The sequence below is a fragment of the Ursus americanus genome, chromosome 3 (assembly GCF_024610735.1).
Source record: "Ursus americanus isolate L20-20 chromosome 3, mUrsAme1.1.p, whole genome shotgun sequence".
NCBI classification, from domain to species: Eukaryota; Metazoa; Chordata; class Mammalia; order Carnivora; family Ursidae; genus Ursus; species Ursus americanus.
The window spans coordinates 15,519,214-15,540,955 of NC_142129.1; the positions used below are offsets into that span (position 1 = coordinate 15,519,214).

Genomic DNA, 21,742 nt, shown 5'->3' on the forward strand with positions numbered 1-21,742 from the left:
TCTGATTGCTGTTGCCAGGACTTCTAGTACTATGTTGAACAATAATGGTGAAAGTGGGCATCCTTGTGTTCCTGATCTTAAGGGAAAGACTCTCAGCTTTTCCCCATTAGGAATGATATTAGCTGTAGACTTTTCATAAATGGTTTTTATGAAATTGAGGAATGTACCCTCTATCCCTACACTCTGAAGAGTTTTAATCAGGAAAGGATGCTGTATTTTGTCAAATGCTTTTTCTGCATCAATTGAGAGGATCATATGTTTCTTGTCTCTTTTCTTATTAATGTGATCTATCACACTGATCGATTTGTGATTGTTGAACCACCCTTGCATTCCAGGGATGAATCCCACTTGGTCATGATGGATAATCCTTTTAATATACTGTTGGATCCTATTAGCTAGGATCTTGTTGAGAATTTTGGCATCCATATTCATCAGGGATATCGGTCTGTAATTCTCCTTTTTGATGGGGTCTTTGCCTGGTTTGGGGATCAAGGGAATACTGGCCTCTTAGAATGAGCTTGGTAGTTTTCCTTCTGTTTCTATTTTTTGAAACAGCTTCAGGAGAATAGGTATTATTTCTTTTTTGAATGTTTTGTAGAAATCCCCGGGGAATCCATCAGGCCCTGGACTCTCTTTTTTTGGTAGGTTTTTGATCACTGCTTCAATCTCTTCACAATTAATCAGTCTGTTTAGATAATCAATTTCTTCCTGTTTCAGTCTTGGTAGTTTATAGGTTTCCAAGAAGGCATCCATTTCTTCCAGGTTGTTTAATTTATTAGCATAAAGCTGTTGATAAAAGTTTCTAATGATCCTTTCTATTTCATTGGTGTTGGTTGTGATCTCTCCCCTTTCATTCATAATTTTATTAATTTAGGTCCTTTCTCTGTTCTTTTGAGTAAGTCTGGCCAGTGGCTTATCGATCTTATTAATTCTTTCAAAAAACCAGCTTCTAGTGTTGTTGATCAGCTCTACTGTGCTTCTGGCCTCTAATTCATTGATCTCTGTTCTAATCTTAATCAACTGTCTTTTTGTGCCTGGCTTAGGCCTGTTCTTTTGTTCCATCTCCAGCTTCTTAAGGTGAGAATATAAGGACTGCATTTTAGATTTTTCTATTCTTTTGAGTGAGGCTTGGATGGCTATGTATCTCCCCTTAAGACTGCCTTTGCAGTGTCCCATAGATTTTGGACCGATGTGTTTTCATTTTCGTTGTTTTCATAAATTGCTTAAGTTCTTCTTTAATTTCCTGGTTTACCCAATCATTCTTAAGCAGGATTGTTCTTAGTTTCCAAGTGTTTGAGTTTCTTCCAAATTTTTCCTTGTGACTGAGTTCCAATTTCAAAGCATTGTGGTCTGATAATATGCAGGGAATAATCTGTCTTTTGATATCAGTTGAGACCTGTTTTGTGACCCAGTATATGGTCTATTCTGGAAAAAGTTCCATGTGCATACGAAAAGAATGAGTATTCTGTTGTTCTGAGTGTAGTGTTCTGTATATATCTATGAGGTCCATCTGGTCCAGTGTGTCATTCAAAGCTCTTGTTTCTTTGTTGATTTTCTGCTTAGGTGATCTGTCTATTGCTGAGAGTGGTGTGTTGAGGTCCCCTACTATTAATGTATTATTATCTATATGTCTCTTTATTCTGATTAATTGTTGGTTTATGTATCTGGTTCTCCCCTGTTGGGGGCATAGATACTTATAATTGTTATATCCTCTGTTGGATACACCCTTTAAGAATAATATAGTGTTCTTCTGTATTTCTAACTATAGTCTTTAGCTTAAAATCTAATCTGTCTGATATGAGAATTGCTACCCCAGCTTTCTTTTGAGGTCCATTGGCATGAAAAATCATTCTCCATCCCTTCACTTTCAGTGTGGATGTATCTTTAGGTTCAAGATGAGTCTCTTTTAGACAGCATAGGGATGCGTCATGTCTTTTTATACAATCTGCAACCCTGTGATGTTTTATGGGAGCATTTAGGCCATTCACATTGAGAGTGATTATTGACAGATATGATTTTAATGTTGTCATGTTGCCTGTGAAGTCTTTGTTTCTATATATTGTAAATTTCTGTTCTGTATCACTCTTGGGGTGTTTTCACTTTTATAGGACCCCCCCTTAATATCTCATGTAGGGCTGACTTGTTGGTGGTTACAAATTCCTTCAATTTCTGCCGATCTTGGTAGGTCCTTATTTCTCCATCAATTCTGAATGACAGCCTTGCTGGATAAAGGATCCTTGGCTGCATGTTCTTTTCACTTAGTGCTGTGAATATGTCTTGCCAGCTTTTTCTGGCTTGCCAGGTCTCTGTAGACAAGTCTGATATTATTCTGATGTTCCTGAGGAATCTCTTCCCTCTTGCCACTTTCAACATTGTTTCCTTGGATCTAAGATTTGCGAATTGTACTATTATATGACATGGTGTCGGTCTGTTCTCATTGATCTTGGGAGGGGTCCTCTCTACCTCTTGGACATGAATGCTTGTTTCCTTCAGCAGATTAAGGAAGTTCTCAGCTACAATTTGTTCCAATATCTCTTCTAGACCCCTCTCTTTCTCCACCCCCTTGGGGATGCTGATGATTCTGACATTGGAACATTTCATTCAGTCTGTAATCTCCCATAGTCTTTTTTCTTGAAAGTGGAGTTTTTAAAGCCATGTTTCTTCTCTTTCCATCTCATCCTCTAACTCACTAATTTGTTCTTCTGCCTCATTTAACCTGGCCATCAGAGCATCCAGTTTAGACTGCATTTGATTCATAACATTCTTAATTTCCACCAGATTCATTCTCATTTCAGCCCTTAGAGATTCTATATTTTTGCTATTTTTTTCAAGTGTACACATTATCTTGACAATTGTTACTCTGAACTCCATTTCTGACAATTTGGTTATATCCATATCCATTAGTTCTGTGGCAGAGGCCACAGTCTCTGTTTCTTTACTTTGTTGGGGGTTCCTCCTCCTTGTCATCCTGATGAGGAGAGGTCATGGGGATGTACAGAGCCCAAATTATTGACCAGGACCCAAGCAAGATGCCTTGGTTTTATAGGGACTTAGGGATGTGGGGTTCTTATTTTTTCAGCCTGTCTTCTGGGGGAGGGGCCTGCTGCACTGATACTCAGGCAACCCTGTTTGGGTAGAGTTGCCCTGTACCCTGGGGAGGGGGATGGGCACAGTGAGAGCCAGTTTTTTGGTTTTTCAGGGCTTTTGTTCTCTGGCAGCTTTCCGTGGCGGCTTTCTGTGACTCCTCTGAGAGTCAGAGCCGCAGTGGCCATATCCTAGCCTCTGTCTCAGAACAGAGAGATCGCCGTCTGCTCTCCACTGAGCTCTCTTGACCACTCTAACTCCGTTTCTGTTGGTGCTGCTAGAAACCCACAGCATCCCAGGTTGTACGCCCCACAGCTGTTCTCCCAGTCCTTACTCCCAGGGCGGGCACGTCCCTGCCCTTTGTGCTTCTAACACCGCCAGCCGCCCCTGGTTCCCACGCATGCTCCCAAGCTCCCGGTTTCAGTCTGGTTCATGCATGCTCCTTAGCTCCCAGTTTCAGTCTAGTTCACGCATGCGCTCCCGAGTTCCCAGTTTCGGTCTGGTTTCCTGGCGGCTACCGGTAGGCAAGTCCGGCCCGCTCCCCAGTGCAGGAGGCTACTGATTCCCAGCACCTGAGTGTGGCGGCACTCCCTCCCCCTTCCATTTATCTTCTGATATCTGTGCGCACACTCTTGGCTCCTGCTTCGTACCTCGAGACCCAGCGCTGAGATGTTCTGTTTGTAGGGATCCGGATGTATCTTCTTACGTCTCAGCCTGATTTCATGGGTGTTCAGGATGGTCTGGTAGATATCTAAAATTTTCCAATTTTTAAGCAGTATTGTAAGCATTCTGCTCACCTGTATATGTGTAAAATAGAAATAGTTTGACTCTGAATTTTTTTTCCTGCTTTCTCTGGAAAAAACAAACAAACAAAAAAACAAACCAATTACCTATCACATTCTGATAACTGAAAATTCAAGATATTTAAATTTTGAAATATACTGTTATGTATGAAAAGATAGTTTAGAATGCTCTCTAGATATAAAGCATAAAAAAATCAATGACTTTTCTTTTTCTTTGTAATAGTATACCAGTTAGAAATGGAAATTAGGAAAAAAATTTACAGTAGCAACAAATCTATAAATTACTCAAGAATAAATTAAACAAGAAAGGTGAAACACTGTCTGAGGGAAATTACACAGTTTTACTGAAGAACATGAAGTAAGAGTTGAACAGAGATATACCATGTTTCTGGATGGGAAGATTTTGTATAATAAAAGTGCCAACGTTTCTCATATATAAGTAATATATTTCATGCAATCCCAAATAAAAATAATTACCAAGAAATTGCTGAAAAAGAATAATAGTGAGGGAGGTCCTAACATACTAAAATATATTATAAAGCAACAGTAATTGGTAGCTTTGCTAGAGAAATAAACAAATAGATCAGAGGAATAAAAAAGAAGCCAGAAATAGACTCATGTACATATGGAAGTTAAGCATATGATAAATGAGGCATTTAACATCAGGGAGGAAAGGATGGCTCCTTGAATAAATGGCATTGGGACAACTGGATTTACATTAAAAAATGAATTTATAACTATACTGCATAGCAAATACAAAAGTATTTCCAGATGAGATAAAGATCTAAATGTAAAAACAAAGAAAAAACCAACTAGGATGATTAAAAAATAGAGGTGATTTACATAATTTCAGGATAGGGTAAAAAAGTCAGAATATCTAAAGGAAAATACTAATAGTTTTGACTATATAACATTTTATTTTATGTATAATATTATATATAAGTTGTACTTTATGGACAGGGGGTTGAGTTAATCATATGCTTATTACGAGTGCATTATTACAAGTGTGGGTGAGGCTCTTCTTTTTTTAATATACATACATTTGTATTTATGTATTGTCATTTATCCCTTTTTATCTTCTGACTCCCTTACATATATAAGCAACCATTCTAGTATTTTAAATGCATGTTCTTTTGTTTGCATTGCTCTAAATGGGTAATGTTGTTTAGGATACATGTCCCTGTGCAACCTGTATCATGTTTTGGATCTCATTCTGTTTCTTTCTTTTTTTCCCTTCTCACTTAGTGCTGTGTTTTAAAGATCCATATTGCCATGTTTACAATTAGCCTGTTGCTTTTCCTGGCTGCATAGTACTTCATGGTGTGCATTTTACTCACTCTCTCCAGCCATGGACAACTAGATTACTTCTAATACCCAACTAATATCAAATGATGCTTCCACAGATATCCTTGTGCATGCAACCTTATGGACATAGGTGGGAATTTCTTTTGGGTAAACACTCAGATGTGGAATAGATGGATTATAGGGTACACACGACTTAATTTGGTTAAGTGCCAGATTGCTCTCCAGAATGACTGTACTGGTAGACTACACTTGAATCAGGAGTTCATGATGACCAATGTTCCCCAATTTTTCTAATTTAACAGGTATAAAGTGAACTCATTGTTTTGTTTTCTAATTTGTATTTAAAAATAAATATATTTAATACAGATAGCATATAGTTGGGTCTTAAATTTTTATTCAGTCTGACAATCCCTGCCTTTAAATTTAAATTCTCAAATTACTTTAGATGTAATTCTGAATATTGACCAGGTTTGTGTCTACCATCTTGCTATAAGCTTTCTATTTTTTCCATCTGTTCTTTGATCTGTTTCTCTTCTTTTTCTGCCTTCTTTTGGATTAACTGAATATTTTTATGATTCCATTTATCTCCACTATTGCCTTATTAGCTCTTCTTTTTTTTTTTTTAATGGTTGCTCTAGAGTCTCCCTGATGTATGTTTAACTTAAAACAGGCTACTGTCAAATAACATCATATTCCAAATGTTATTGCAATATCCTTCCATTTTTCTATCATGTAGCTAGTTGGCAGCTAGTCTATAGGTCAGTCTGGGTACTTTGTCCTTGACAAGGCCAACTATTGGTATCTAATAACTTCACTGGTTTATGGATTCTCCAGAAGAATTTGGGAGTTTACATACAACAGCTGTTTCTGTGTAAGGTCTGCTTGGGTCATTCTGTTAGCCCTACCCTTAGTTAGGCCAGTGAGGTACCAGTTCACTCAGAGGATTTTCTCAACTCCCACTTTTGGTCAAATAAGTTCCAAATGGAGCAGATTTGGCCAGAAGGGGTTAGTCTCTTCTTGACACATTCTTATGGATGTCAGCTTGGGATAATGGAACCGCTGTGGCGTGATATCTTAGCGCCTGGCTATCAGGCAGTTGGGGAGGACACAAAAGTATGAGGACAACCATAAACATGAAGAGAAAATCAGGAACCTAAGGTTTGGCAAGAAAAGAAGCTTCCCTAAGTTTATATAAGCCATTTTCTGTGTGCCTTAATGGAATAGTTTTTTATTTGGTTTATCATCAGAACTAACTTAAAGATCACACATTTGAAACTTCTCCTCAGAGCAGAATCTTTGTAGAAATCAGTGAAGTCTAGTGTCTTAGATCCTTTTTGATAAGTTTTGATGTCAGGCTTTGTTTTAAATACTTGGGAAGGCTGAAAATAAATGCAACAATTGGACATTGATAGTGGTGCCCATGCTAAAAAGGGAAGGAAGGAAGGAGAAAAGGGAGTTGAGATAACAAAACCTAAGCTCAAACACGAATCTTGTATTCTGATTATGAATTGTGATTTGAAGGCCTTGGCAGGCCGCTGTTGTCTTGATTCACATATTCTTGAATTACAGAATTCACAGGAAGCTGTCTTCTTTGCTGGTGGTCTATTTCTGGGGCCTTTTAGTTGGCCTTGGGGTCATGTCTCTAGCCAGTTTGTATGGGCAGGTTGTAGAATCTTGAGTTCTTCTCTCCCTTTCTCCTTTCTGTGGTATATATAACATGAAATTTATCATTTTAACCATTTTTATGTGTACAGTTCTGTGGCATTAAGTACAGTCACATTGTTGGGCAACCATCTCCACCATCCGTCTCCAAAACTTTTTCATCTTTCCATACCTGAATCTCCATACCCATTAAATGCTAACTCCCCATCCCCTCACTCCTCCCCAGTGCCTTGCAACCACCATTCTACTTTCTGCTTCTGTGAACTTGACAACTCTAGGAACCTCCTATCAATGGAATCATACAGTATTTGTCTTTTGTGACTAGCTTATTTCACTTAGCAGAATGTCCTCAAGTTTCATCCAAGTGGTAGTACTTCTAGACTATCTAGTCTGTAGAGGTGTATTGCTGGTGTCCCTTTTGGATATGTGGCTGGCACCTGCACTATATAATGAGCTACATAAATAAGTAATAATACTCAATGAGATCAAGATATCTCAAGGTGCCTTTTTTCTTCTTAGAGCTCTGGGAATGATGTGGGCTTTTCATTTTAACATGAGTACTTTGCATACATTTAAAAAAATTTTTGTCTATAAAGTAAGTTTTCATCATTATTGATTATTGAAGATATTTCTGGGCAGGAAAACAAAATCCATTAAGTTTTTGTATCAGCATGTAAGTCTTTTGGCGAGAGACTACTTCAATTCAACCAGAATATTTATTTATAAATAATGATTAAAATATATATCAAAGCTTGAAACAATAAAATGAAATTCATTTGTTAATGTTCAAATGATTCTTTAGCTAGGGTTCAGTTCTTGCTTACAGCTTCAGTTTTTTAGGGGTTTGTAAAAATTATGCATAAGGCAAGATTCTGACAATAATTAAGGTTTTTTTTTTCTTACAGAATCTAGATTAAGTAACTGTCTTTCTTTTGACTATAAAGCTTTAGTTTCTGTTTGATATAAACTAGTAGGGATCAAATAATGCATTTTCTTCACTGGTTTTAAGCTTAAAAATGAGATTTTTTGGTGATGGTGGATTATCTCCAATAATTTTATTTGATTTCACAGAGAAATTGGGAAAATCCTTGATTTTCATAGCACAGCAACTTCATATACAACTTTGAAGGCACAATATCTACTATTAAGTATAGATGTTAATTCTTAGGCCTCTGATCATGTGGCATGTTTGGGTATCAGATAACTGTACTGAACAGAAGTGTTTATGAATAGTGAAAGAGGTTTAACATCGTTAGAAATTGCCAGAGGTTTGGGGTTGCTGTATTATCTGTTAAGGAATGAAAAGATCTATTTAGGATCTGGCTTCCAAGAGAGGGCTTTTGAAATCTTCATCTATAGCACCCAACTTCTGTATCCTTCTGAGAGAGAAGATTAAAAGGCAGAGAAGTAAGAACTATCTAGTTGTGTTTGCCCATGAGTACTAATTATCTGTCATCTTATCAAATTTATCTTGGCAAAAATAGACCTCATTATCATTTAAAGGCATATTCATCCTTTAATCTGCTAATTGATGACCATTCTATATAGTTTTCATTAAAAAAAAGAAGGGCAAATTAAAATGATGTTTAGTGACCAATGTCTTGTACTTTATCTTAGGTTAAAAAAGATTCGACTGAGTTAATTTTAAAGATTTTATTGGCTTTATTCAACTATTCATGAATCAGGCAGCATCCAGTCTAGCAGATGGAAAGGAGTGTCAGTAGCTGCACAAGATGAAAAACTTTTGTAGGCAGAAGGGAACAGGAACAGTTAAGTTGTACTAGGCAAAAAAGTAGATTGGTTGGGGATGGCAGGGCTGTGTGAGGCAGATTACCTAACTAGTGCTGATCAGATGATTCCTGACTGACCGCTTTCGGATTTCATTTCTAAGAGAGCTCAAACTGGAATTAAGTCTTGGTTTGGTGAGGCGAGGCTTGGCATCAGAGACTCCATTTTGGGCCTGTTGTTTTGATTTTAATACTTAACCTGGAAAATTTCTGGGTATTCAAAGATAATTCAACAATTAACTCAATTTAATATTAAAGTTTTACAAGTAAGGATTTGGGTATTATAATTTATGCTGGCATATTAAGTCTGTATGATTTATAGCATTGTAAGGATTCCTCTTACAAAGAATTATCTATTACAATTTAATCTAGTTTGACACATAATTTTAATATTTTATAATCTTATGTGAATTAGCTTATTTAACCATTAAAATCAGTAAAGGAAATTTAGAAAACTCGAATTTATTAGCCTTTTTATTAGAAAATAAATCCAGGAAAATATGCTAAATAATTTTATATAAGTAAAATCAGCGAAAAGATAGGTATTTCTGAGCCAAAAGTATTAAGCCAGTCTAATTTATCCAAGGAATCATCCTGATTATTATATAAAACTTTTATATAACTGTATAACTATGTGTCAGATATTAAAAATTTAAGTTGTTTAAAAATAATTTTTGCTTTTGACATATTTCCAAGTAACCAACTAGTTAACTGTTAAAGTCATAAACTTTTAAAAATACTTTTCCTTTTATCACTTTAACAAAACATTTGTTTCTTAGACTCAGCTCATTTAAAGCATAAAAAAGAAAGAGAATCCCTGGAAATCTTTGAGTTTCTCTTGACATTTATATTAATATTTGATATACTAATATTGTTTCTATTGGATAATTAGAATAAGAACTTGCACCATTAAATTTTAATAAATCTTATAATCTGATTTATTTTTCCTAGAGGTAGATAAGATATGTGTTTGCCTGAAAAAAAAAATTACATTTATAAAATGGGAAATTTTATCAACTCTTGTGCAAGTTGAAGTTGTGATGGTGATAAAACGACAGAATGGAAACAGGGATGTTGGTATTTATGAGAATATTGATCCATTAAAGAAACAAAGACCTATAATTATATATCAGCAGGACCTTCAGGGAAAAATTATTATTGAAATGAAAAATTATTATTGAAATTTTATCAGTTTCTTCTGAATATAACAGCATAAACTCTCCTTTTTTTCCGTCTCTACGTCCCTTACAATAACAGTCTCCTTTCTTTAGTGTCTTGTGTAGGACAACACCAAAACAAAAGGGTCCAGATAATTGCAGCAGGAATAACGGTCCTTCCTGCTGTTGTACAGCCATTGTTAGGCTTCTGCTAAGCCACTCTTTAGCCTGTAGCTGGACCTTGATGAGACAGAGAGCCTCCTGCCTCATCAGAACCTGGGAGGCGATAAAAAACTGCCTCATTTCAGCCTCCTTGGTAGATAGGGAAGTGAGTGACAAATGGCCTGATAGCAGTACCTCACAAGCCTCCTATGCACTCATGTTTTGAGAGGATGTTCAGCCAAGACTTGGATCAGCTGTGGTTCAAGCTTTGTCTCTGTGGCCTGTGTGGATACATGCAAGGTCAACAGGTATCAACACGTGGCTGTTCTTTTACATGACATACTAAAAAATCCGTCTTCAGGGACTTATTCTGAGGGATACATGAAGTATTCCAAAGGGACCTACTACCAGGTCAGAATGCAGTTTCCTGTTAAAAGAGCCTGGGAATAGAGGTAGAAAGTAGTGGTGCTGATAATAGATGCAGCTGGGACACCTGTGAATAAGGGCAGACCTCTTCATGTCACACACCTCTGAAGAATGCTGCTAGAATTCTTGATGTCATCTGTGTATTTAGAGCCTCTGTTCTTTTGGTTGTCTCCTAGACTCTCAATCACCCAAGGCCATTGTAGGCAAAACCCTCTTGCTGTCTTCCTTGCAGTTGGCTGGTATAATCTGTGAGCTGTTCTTGTTTCTAGTCTTCTATAGTTGGTCCTGGTGTTTAAATTTCCTTTCAGAGGCTCCTTGCCCATATGATACAGAGTTGGCAAGAGATGTAGTTTATGGTTTCAATGATGACATTCACATATTTGGCTTCTTTGTCTCTCCCAGGGAGATGCTAGAGGATAATATTAGTTTATACGTGACATAGCCATATGTGGAAAGAAAACTCTCTTCCTCTACCCACCTTAGATTCTCTGGCCAAGGCATACAAATTGGACTGACAAAGGACAGAATAACAAGAAAAAATATATGGGAGACTAATGGAAGGTAAAGTCTAGTTAGTATGGTGTTATATGGATTCCTCTGGTGCTCTCTCCAGGCTGATAAAGGTCTTAAGTTGTCTCCAGTGATTAACTTTGGTCTTTTTTGGTAGAAAGGGAGGACACCTTTGTAAACTGATGTCTCCCTTAAGGGAATGGGAGGGCAGAGATTTTTCCTTGTATCTGTTTCTTCTCAGTTGCTTCAACTCAAAATAACTCTCTCTCTTTTTTTTTTAAAAGATTTTGTTTATTTATTTGACAGAGAGAGAGACAGCCAGCAAGAGTGGAAACACATGCAGGGGGAGTGGGAGAGGAAGCAGCAGGCTCCCAGTGGATCAGGGAGCCCGATGTGGGGCTTGATCCCAGGACTCCGCAATCACACCCTGAGCTGAAGGCAGACGCTTAACGACTGAGCCACCCAAGCGCCCCTTAAAATAACTCTTGGTCAAAGTAGCATCTTTTAGAGTAACAAATTCTGGTGTCCTTCACTCATAATACACTGGTCCTTAGAGAGCCATGGGACCCCTTTAATCTTGATATGTCCTCCTATTTCCTCCTTCTATTGTCAATTTCTCCTCCCCTGCCCCACTCCATAGTTTTATCCTGGAAGTAAATGCCAGAACTGGCTTTGTGTTTTTCTTTCTTTTTTTTTAAATCCTGTCTATTGTGTGGTTCTTTGAAGTTGCCCCAGGCTGTGATCTGTTTTTCTCTCTAGTCTCAGGATTGTGATACCGTCTGCCCTTTGCTAGAATAGTATTCGCCTTGATTAGAAAGAAGTGGGTTTCAGCTTGAAGAACAAACACAGCTATTGTCTGCCCCCTCAGAACCATGTGTATGGAGGGAACGGCTCTAATGGAATGTGAGGTCATTGGAACCTCCAGTTTTCTTTCTTTCTTTTTTTTTATTACTCTAAGTTTGAAGCATATCTGAAATTGCTGTTATTTTTTGCAGCAGTTGCTTTGTGCTAGTACTTTGGGCTACAGTTTTCTGTTCTTATTTCTTTGTCAATCCAATTACTTTTGCTTTCTATCCTTCAGGATTTTTCATTCACTGATGGTACCCTGTCTTTATTCTAGAGATGCTGTGGATTTGGTCTATCTAACTGGCTCTCTGCTTAGTTATTTCAAGAAATTTGGGGCAGGAAGGAAATTAGATTACTGGCTTAACCTAATCCTTCAGATTGCTTCTATTTCTTAATAGCAGTCTGTTATTTATCAGAGCAAATTTCTCTTGACCCATGTTGTGGAAATAATTTAAAATTTCTGTTTCCTGCGTTAACTCATTTTCACTGGGACTCATTTCCCCCATGTGCTTTAAACTAAAATACTAAAAGCATGAAACCTGTTATCAGTTTAACAATCTGAGGGAAGATAAAATGCAAAACAAAAATATGAATGAACTGTAAAGGATGGGTGGTTTACTTTAACTGCTGTAAAAAATGAGCCCAAACGGATTAGTTTTAATTTATGTACAATGAGCTGAAATTATGGCTTTAGGAATAAACACGTCGTAACATCTAGCGAGAAAGACTCTTGTGTTAGCAGGGTTTCTCAACCTTGGCACTACTGATGTTTCAGCTCAGGTAATTCTTTGTTGTGGGGGCTGTCCTACTCATTATAGGATGTTTTGCAGCATCCTTAGCCTCCACCTACTAAATAGTTATCACCTCCATTTGCCTCCTACTAGTTGTGACAACCATAAATGTCTCCAGATGTTCCCTAGGGGGAGGATGGGATGAAACTGCCTCCAGTTATGAACCTCTCTGTTAAAAGAAAGAACCACTACTCAGAATAGCTTTTCTAATACTAGATGATAAAAATGTGTAACACAGAATTGTATGTCCATTATATCCAATTCAGTACTTTAAAATAGAATGTATCTTGTCACAGTCCCATGAAATACTTAAAAGATTGATTGATGATATCTGAGCTCAGCATGATTGGAATATAAAAGCTAGGGGAAGAAAAGCTCTAACACTACAAATTAAAGTAAGACAGGAACTTTTATAAACAAGGATAAATCAAGAAGAAAGCAAAACCAAAATTCAGAATGTCTAGAAGAATAGCAAAATTGATTTATCAAATTTTAACTAAGGCAGTTCAGAGTAAAATTCATTATGTTTATTGTTTATATTACTAACCAAGATAAACTAAAAAAAAAAAAACAATGAAAAATCAATGAAATAGGTATTCAACTTAAGAAGTCGGAAGTCTAGGGGCGCCTGGGTGGCACAGCGGTTACGCGTCGGCCTTCGGCTCAGGGCGTGATCCCAGTGTTATGGGTTCGAGCCCCACATCAGGCTCCTCCGCTATGAGCCTGCTTCTTCCTCTCCCACTCCCCCTGCTTGTGTTCCCTCTCTCGCTAGGTGTCTCTCTGTGTCAAATAAATAAGTAAAATCTTTAAAAAAAAAAAAAAAGACTACAAGCTTATAAAAAAAAAAAAAGAAGTCGGAAGTCTATAGACAAGGTAAGAAAAATAGGCAAAAGATCAGTAAAAGAAAAGAAGAGATTAATGAATTAGGAAACTGAAAAACAGCAGAACTAATTAATGAATTTTCTTTTCCTTTGGGAGATTTGTTCTAAGTGAAATCCAGAAGAAAGCAGAAATAACTTGACAGACCACTAATTAGGTAATAGGAAAAATTAAAAAAAAATAGACATACAAAGTAAGAATGGAAAGGGGAAAGTAAGCCCAGGTTTTGGAAAATTAAAGTGACCGGAAGAGTCCAAGAGTGTAAGAGCGGAGAGTTCAGGGACTTTTGTTTACTGATGTATCCCAATTGCCTAGGATAGAGCCCAGCAGAGTGGCACACAAAATCCTTTGTTGCTTAAATGAACAAGTATATTTACACTTGCTAAATTATATGACACTGATAAATTTTGAGAAGATGAATTTGCAAAATTGATCCTAGAAGAAATAGAAAATGTACAATCTCCCTATTGACAGAGCTGAAATTCTCAGGTAAATTCCACCAACACTTGAAGAACAAATAATTGTTTTTTTTTTATTTTTTATTATTTTTTTTAAAGTTTTATTTAAATCCTAGTTAGTTAACATAGTGTTATCTTAGTTTCAGGTGTACAATATAGTGATTCAATTACAACACCTGGTGCTCATCAAAGTGCCCTCCTTCATCCCCATCACCTATTTCACACATCCCCCCACTCACCTCTGGTAACCATCAGGTTGTTCTCTATAATTAAGAGTCTGTTTCTCGGTTTGTCTCTCTCTCTCTTTTTCCCTTTGCTCATTTGTTTGGTTTCTTAAATTCCACATGAGTGAAATCACATGGTATTAGTCTTTCTCTGACTGACTTATTTTGCTTAGCATTATACTCTCCAGTTCCATCCATTTTTTTTTGCAAATGGCAAGATTTCATTCTTTGTCATGGCTGAATGATAGTCCATTGTATATAGTATACCACATCTTCTTTTACCATTCATCAATTGATGAACGTTTGGGCTCTCCATAATTTGGTTATTGCTTTTTTTTAGGGGGGGGGTGTTGGCTTTTGTTGATAATGCTGCAATAAATATGGCCTTTATGATATTGAGGTATGTTCCCTCTCACCCTACTTTGTTGAGAGTTTTTATCCAGAATGGGTACTGTACTTTATCAAATGCTTTTTTTCTGCATCTATTAAGAGGATCATATGGTTCTTATCCTTCCTTTTATTAATGTGGTGTATATGTTGATTGATTTGCAAATATTCAACTACACTTGCAGCCCAGGAATAAATCCCACTCAATCATGGTGATTGATTCTTTTAATGTACTTTTGGATTTGATTTGCTAGTATTTTATTGAGAATTTTTGCATCCATGTTCATCAGGGATATTGGCCTGTGGTTCTCTTTTTTAGTGGAGTCTTTGTCTGGTTTTGGAATCAGGTTAATGCTGGCCTCATAGAATGAATTTGGAAGTTTTCCTTCCATTTTTATTTTTTGGAATGGTTTGAGAAGGATAGGTATTAACTCTTCTTCAAATGTTTGGTAGAATTCCCCTCTGAAGCCATCTGGTACTGGACTTTTGGTTTGTTGGGAGATTTTTGATCATTCAATTTCTTTGCTGGTTATCAGTCTGTTCAAGTTTTCTATTTCTTCCTGTTTCAGTTTTGGTAGTTTCTATGTTTCTAGGAATTTATCCATTTCTTCCAGGTTGTCTAATTTGTTGGCAGGTAGTTTTCATAACATTTTCTTTTCTTTTCTTTTCTTTTTTTTTTTTTTTAAGATTTTATTTATTAGAGAGAGGGAGAGCACAAGCAGGCGGAGAGGCAGGCAGAGGGAGAGGAAGAGGGAGAAGCAGGCTCCCCACTGAGCAGAGAGCCTGACATGGGTGGGGCTTGATCCCAGGACCCTGGGATCATGACATGAGCCGAAGGCAGACACTTAACTGACTGAGCCACCCAGGTGCCCCAGTTTTCATAATATTTTCTTATAATTATTTGTGCCTCTGTGGTATTGGTTATTATTTCTCCACTCTCATTTGTGATTTTATTTATTTGGGTACTTTCTCTTTTCTTATTGATTAGTCTGGCTAGGAGTTTATAAATTTTACTCATTTTTTCAAAGAACCAGCTCTTGGTTTCATTGGTCTGTTCTACTGGTTGTTTGTTTGTTTCTATCTCACTTTTTTCGTTTCTTTTTTTAAAGAATTTATTTATTTATTTGACAGAGAGAGAGACAGCCAGCGAGAGAGGGAACACAAGCAGGGGGAGTGGGATAGGAAGAAGCAGGCTCCCAGCAGAGCAGGGAGCCCAACATGGGGCTCGATCCCAGGACACTGGGATCATGCCCTGAGCCGAAGGCAGATGCTTAATGACTGAGCCACCCAGGAGCCCCTCTATCTCATTTTTTTCTGCTTGAATCTTTATTATTTCCCTTCTGCTGGCTTTAGGCTTAGTTTGCTGTTGTTTTTCTAGCTCCTTAAGGTGTAAAGTTAGGTTGTTTATGTGATATTTTTTCTTGCATCTTGAGGTAGGCCTGTATTGCCATATACTTCCCTCATAGGACTGCTTTTGCTGCTTCCCAAAGGTTTTAGACGATCATGTTCCCGTTTTAATTTGTTTCCATGTATTTTTTTTAAATTTCTTCTTTAATTTCCTAATTGACTCATTCATTCTTTAGTAGGATGTTCTTTAACCTCCATGTATTTGTGGTCTTTCCAAATTTTTTCTTGTGGTTGACTTCAAGTTTCATAGTGTTGTGGTTAGAAAAGATGCATGGTATGATCTTAATCTTTTTGTACTTGTTAAGACCTGATTTGTGACCTAGTACATGACCTATTCTGGAGAATGTCCCATGTGCACTTGAAAAGATTGTGTATTTTGCTGCTTTAGGTGTGTTCTAAATTTATCTGCTAAGCCTATTTGGTCCAGTGTGTCATTCAAAGCCATGGTTTCCTTGTTGATTGTCTGCTTAGATGATCTGTCCATTGATCATCTAGGGTGGGGTGTTAAAGTCTCCTACCATTATTGTATTATTATGCATGAGTTCCTTTATGTTTGTTATTGTTTTATATAAGGAACAAATAATTTAAAGCATCACTCTGATCTCTGTCTTGATCTGTACATGGTGTTCTCCCTGTATGTTGTTTGTGTCCAAATTTCCCCTTTTTATAAGGCACCTACTCCATTACGACCTCATCTTAATGAATTACATATGCAATGACCTGCAATGACCCTATTTCCAAATAAGGTCACATTCTGAGGTGCTCAGGGCTAGGACTTTAAGGTTTGAATTTGGGGGAAAGGGGACATAATTCATCCCAAAATAGATGGGATGCTTGTGAGGGGTGAGAGCAGAGGGAGAGGTGACACATAGAAGCTCATATCAGACTGTCAATCTTTCCTGGACTTCCTGTTTTCTGTCTTCAATTCTTCCCTCTCATCTCTGTATAACTAAGATAGGGTTCTCCTCCTCTAATTTTTAGAAATATTTTTCACCCTCAGAAATGGTAGGACTCTTTCCCAATGCCTGTCTTTTAAAAATGGTTTGAAAGGTATGGTCCCTCCTCCACACCAGCCCCCTGAAATATTTTGAAAAAGTATGATAACAGGGAACAGGGCTTAATTTTCTGTTACTGTACTATGATGCCCCTTTTTTTCCCCTTTCCCAGTGCTAAATGTACAGTAAGAACTTAATCAAAAATCTTTTATTGAATTGAATTCAGGTGATTCTTTCCCTCTCTCTATCTTTAGCAACAAAATGGAGATTCATGTGGTTCAATAAATCATCACATTTTATTATTTCTTGTAAATAAAATATTTTCCAGAGAACAGCATTACATTAGAATCAGTGAATACAGTGAGTAGAGATCAAATTTTCTTAAAGTACTGATTTCTCAGAAATGTATGTTTTCAGGTCACCGAAGATTATCTGCAAACAATTGGTCTTGGAAAGACATAGTTTTTGAAGAACTCTCTTGCCCTATGAGAGTGACTTAATATGAAATAAAAAAATACATTGCTGTTGTTGAACTGACCATTGGTATATCTCTATTGCAGAATTCTAATAATCTTCTTACTCAAAAATTAAAAATTTACATACAGTAAAATTACCAGTTACACCCAGCATCGGGTTTGAAATCACAACCCCGAGATTAAGAGTCACGTGCTCCACCAAGTGAGCCAGCCAGGGACCCCTACAGCCTCCTTTTTAAATACCTTCTTTTAAAATAGTCATCTTTGGGGGCACCTGGGTGGCTCAGTCAGTTAAACACCTGACTCTTGATTTCAGCTCAGATCTTGATCTCAGGGCCATGAGTTCTGGTTTCCCGGCATGGAGCCTACTTAAAAAAATAGTCATCTTTGGATTATTATATGATTCAGGGTTTTTTTTGTGTCTGTTGATTGTCTGAAGCTACTTCACATAATGGTGGATATATGATGAGTAGGGCAAGAGTGATAGGCATTGTAAGAATGGATCACCAGTTATGTTCATCCTCAGGTCCTTGAAAGCATGCAAAAGAGAACCAGCAATTAGTCATCCCTCAAACTAGGTAAAAGCTAAATGAACCCACACTGGATGGAAACAAACAACAACCAAATCATTATGTCTTTGCCGACCACTGTGGTGTTTAATTAGCTCCATTTTAAGACTTTTCTATGCTTAGACTTTTCTCTTTACACAAGGTGCAGCAAATCACTTCCTTGTTAATAATGCACATGTGGATCTTATCTTGGCTGCATCTGTGTTACAGTCAATGGTCCAAATCATCAAAGTCACTGCCAGCACGGGCATGCACTCACTCACCACCCTCTTTGTTGCCCTGTTAACTGCTATAGTAAGGAACTCAGACTACCAATGGCAGTGCTCACATTCGTGAGTTATGTATCTTCATATATTGCCTCATAGTCTTTTCTAAAGCCTGATGTTTTTCTGTCCGGAGCCCAGAAGACCTTGATCCAATAAAATATTAGCTTATAGTTTCTAAACAATTATTTCAACAGATTTAAACATATTTTTTCTTCATATACTTAAGCCAAAGTCATTTACATTGCACAAAACTTGAGCATGATAACATCACCACTTTATCTAAAGATAGTAAAACTTTTTCAAATTTCTTCCTCTGGGGGAACCACCCAGCCGAAGGTTCTGGCATGCATGGGAGGGAAAAATCAGTTCGGGAGCATTCTGAAGTCAGTATTCATCATGAAATGGGTATTCAGGATGATCACTCCACCTGTCAAAACAATTCCCCAAAGGGAAGAAGTTCACTGCAAATGTTGCACAACTGCGTATGTGACTAGCCTCCTTTAACAATCACTGACCCCTCCCTCTCTCCCTTACTCATTCTCTCTTTGTTTCTCACCCAATCTCCTCTGCTTTCCCTCAAGCCAGCATCTTTTACTGAAGCCCTGGACAGCACCCTTGGGTAAGTTCATGTGTACCTGTGTGTGTGAAGGCTGGCCGCCTGCCTCCCCATCAACATTTTGCTCAGAACAAAAGCACAGGAGGTGAGCAATGCCTGCCTGTGGTTTTTCATGCCCCTTCTCAATTCCTTCCTTCCCTCTGCTGTTTTGGCACAGGCTGCCTTCCATGTCAATGATCCACATAAGCACTTCTCTTCAATTTTCTATTCTCCATCAGTATCACTCTCTTCTCAGAGTTTTTACCTGCCCTTCTTACTGGACCTCCCAAGCATTGAAAGTTTGAGATTTAGAACGGTGATTAGTGAAGTAAGTTTCCACAGTAATAATGATGATAATAATGAACCTCTCCCTCACACAACAGTGATGGAACAGTCAAAAAAGGACTGGTGTGTGTTGTGCCTGCCATGGACCATGTCTAAGATTCAGTTCTCTGCAATTGCTAGGAGTTTTAAATTAAAATATAAAATAAATAAAGCCTCTTCAATATCAAAGATCAACTGGATGAAAAACAGAGAAGAATCATGGCCTAGCCTCCCTAAATGGTACATTTTTTTAATATAAATAAGGCCTACTGTTTATTTCTCCCTGCTGATTTTTCTAGTTATTTCCTATGAGTTATTTTCCCAGTGTTGTGAGAATTAGGTAGTAAACATGTCAAATGTCAAACTAAATAATGTCACCAACGAACTGTAAAAAAAAAAATCAGTACATTGGTGGATTGACTGTCTCTTACTATCTCTTCTTAATTTAATGATATTTATTCAATAGGAATAGTTCATCTTCAAGAGCTATTAATTAACCAGTAAGTGTTGGTTAGGTCTGTGTTTGTGTTTACCTTTTTGTTCCCAAGGCTAGGTGGCACCTTTTAATGTCAAATAATGTTTTGTCCTGGAAAATTCACATTAGGAGGCTGTTGTACTAATTCAAAAGTTGATTCAGAAATTTGATATTAGCATAGTCAGTGTGCTTTCTGACTCATGAGAAATAGTGGGACCAATAAGATAAGTGTTCAAACTATATGAACTACCCTAATGAGTGTTTTCCAAATGCTCACCCAGAGAGGAGATTACAAACAGATTACTAGCCAGGTGATTTCAAGAACTAGAAATAGTGGGGCGCCTGGGTGGCACAGCGGTTAAGCGTCTGCCTTCGGCTCAGGGCGTGATCCCGGCGTTATGGGATCGAGCCCCACATCAGGCTCCTCGGCTATGAGCCTGCTTCTTCCTCTCTCACTCCCCCTGCTTGTGTTCCCTCTCTCGCTGGCTGTCTCTCTCTCTGTCAAATAAATAAATAAAATCTTTAAAAAAAAAAAAAAAGAACTAGAAATAGTAATGAACAAAAAAAAGTGTGTGTGTATATATATATACCATATACGTATGAACTGTAGTCTTTTGTTATTTTAAAGGCCCTATACTATTTAGCGAATAAAGGGCTACTTCAGTTGATTAGCTGAAATTAGCAACATTTTGAAGGAGTATAAGGAATTTTCCTTGTGGGAAGTCAGCTGATAGGTGGTTAGAAGTTCCACATCTTACCGGCAAGCATTTGCCTAAAACCCTAGGTTCTTAGCTTCTAATGTGGTACTCTCTCTACTACGTTCCCAGGTCTCTTTCTTTTTTGTTGATAACTTTGCTCTAAATTGTGCATCACTTTGCCTTTTAGGCAAAGTAAATAGGTTCGAATATTTGTGTTGCTGTCGTATTAACACACATACACTATGACTTAATTCTCATCAAGGTATTTAGCCTGCCATTCCCCAACCTAAGTCATGGGATTTCCTAAATGCCAGAAATATTTTTAATACAATTGTAGCTTGTAGGAAGTTTCTAGAGTAAATGTAATTTACCCAGACCTGTTTAATATTCAGAACATGCTGCCCACTGGCCTTTACCCTTGTGATTTCTCTGCACCTAGGATAATCCGGTACCACTGGGCGGTACTTGATGAATGGTCCCCCCATACTCACATGAGCATCTCCACAAAGCGGACATTTTTATTCAAGGCCTCAATGTCCTTCATTTCTTCTTCAGTGAGAGAAAAGTCAAAGATCTGAAATAACAGAAATAAAAGACATTATTTAAGGTAGAAATTGGGTCAAGCCTAGGATCAGGGAATGGGGCCAGCAGCAGGAGCCCTTCAAAAATTTATAATCATCCTTTTTTTTTTTTTTTAATGAACAGGTTTAAAAGAATTATTCACCATGACCAAGTGGGATTTATTCCTGGGTTGCAAGGGTAGTTCAGTATTCACAAATCAATCAATGTGATATACCACATTAATAAAAAAAAGAATAAGAACCATATGATCCTCTCAATAGATGCAGAAAAAGCATTTGACAAAGTACAGCTTCTATTCTTGATAAAAACCTTCAACAAAGTAGGGATAGAGAGAACATACCTCAATATCATAAAGGCCATATACAAAAAACCCATAGCTAATATCATCCTCAATGGGGAAAAACAGAGCTTTTCCTCTACAGTCAGGAACAAGACAGGGATGTCCATTCTTACTATTGTTGTTTAACATAGTAGTGGAAGTCTTAGTCTGAGCAATCAGATAACAAAAAGTAATAAAAGGCACCCACACTGGCAAGGAAGATATCAAACTTTCACTATTTGCAGACAACATGATACTCTATGCAGAAAACCCAAAAGACTCCACCAAAAAATTGCTAGAACTACTACATGAATTCAGCAAAGTCTCAGGATAAAAAAATAAACGTACAGAAATCTGTTATATTTCTTTTTTCTTTTTCTTTTCTTTTTAAGATTTTATTTATTAGAGAGTGAGAGCATGAGTTGGGGAGAAGCAGAGGGAGAGGGACAAACAGACTGCGCTGAGTGGGGAGAACAATGCAGGCTTGATCTCAGAACCCTGAGATTACAACCTGAGCTAAAACCAAGAGTCGGATGCTTAACTAACTGAGCCATT

At 37.4% G+C, this 21,742-nt stretch overlaps 1 protein-coding gene across 1 annotated transcript in view; it reads right to left on the bottom strand.

Moving 5' to 3' along the window:
* Window positions 1-17,932: 17,932 nt before the first annotated feature.
* The window catches only part of AKR1D1 (aldo-keto reductase family 1 member D1), a 48,929-nt gene continuing 45,119 nt past the window's right edge, over window positions 17,933-21,742 (bottom strand). The window contains exons 8-9 of the mRNA XM_045792569.2: window positions 20,778-20,860; window positions 17,933-18,621 (exon numbers count right to left, since the gene is read on the bottom strand). Of these exons, the coding sequence (XP_045648525.2) occupies window positions 18,579-18,621; window positions 20,778-20,860 (126 nt within the window). The 3' untranslated portion in view covers window positions 17,933-18,578. The remainder of the gene's footprint in view (window positions 18,622-20,777; window positions 20,861-21,742) is intronic.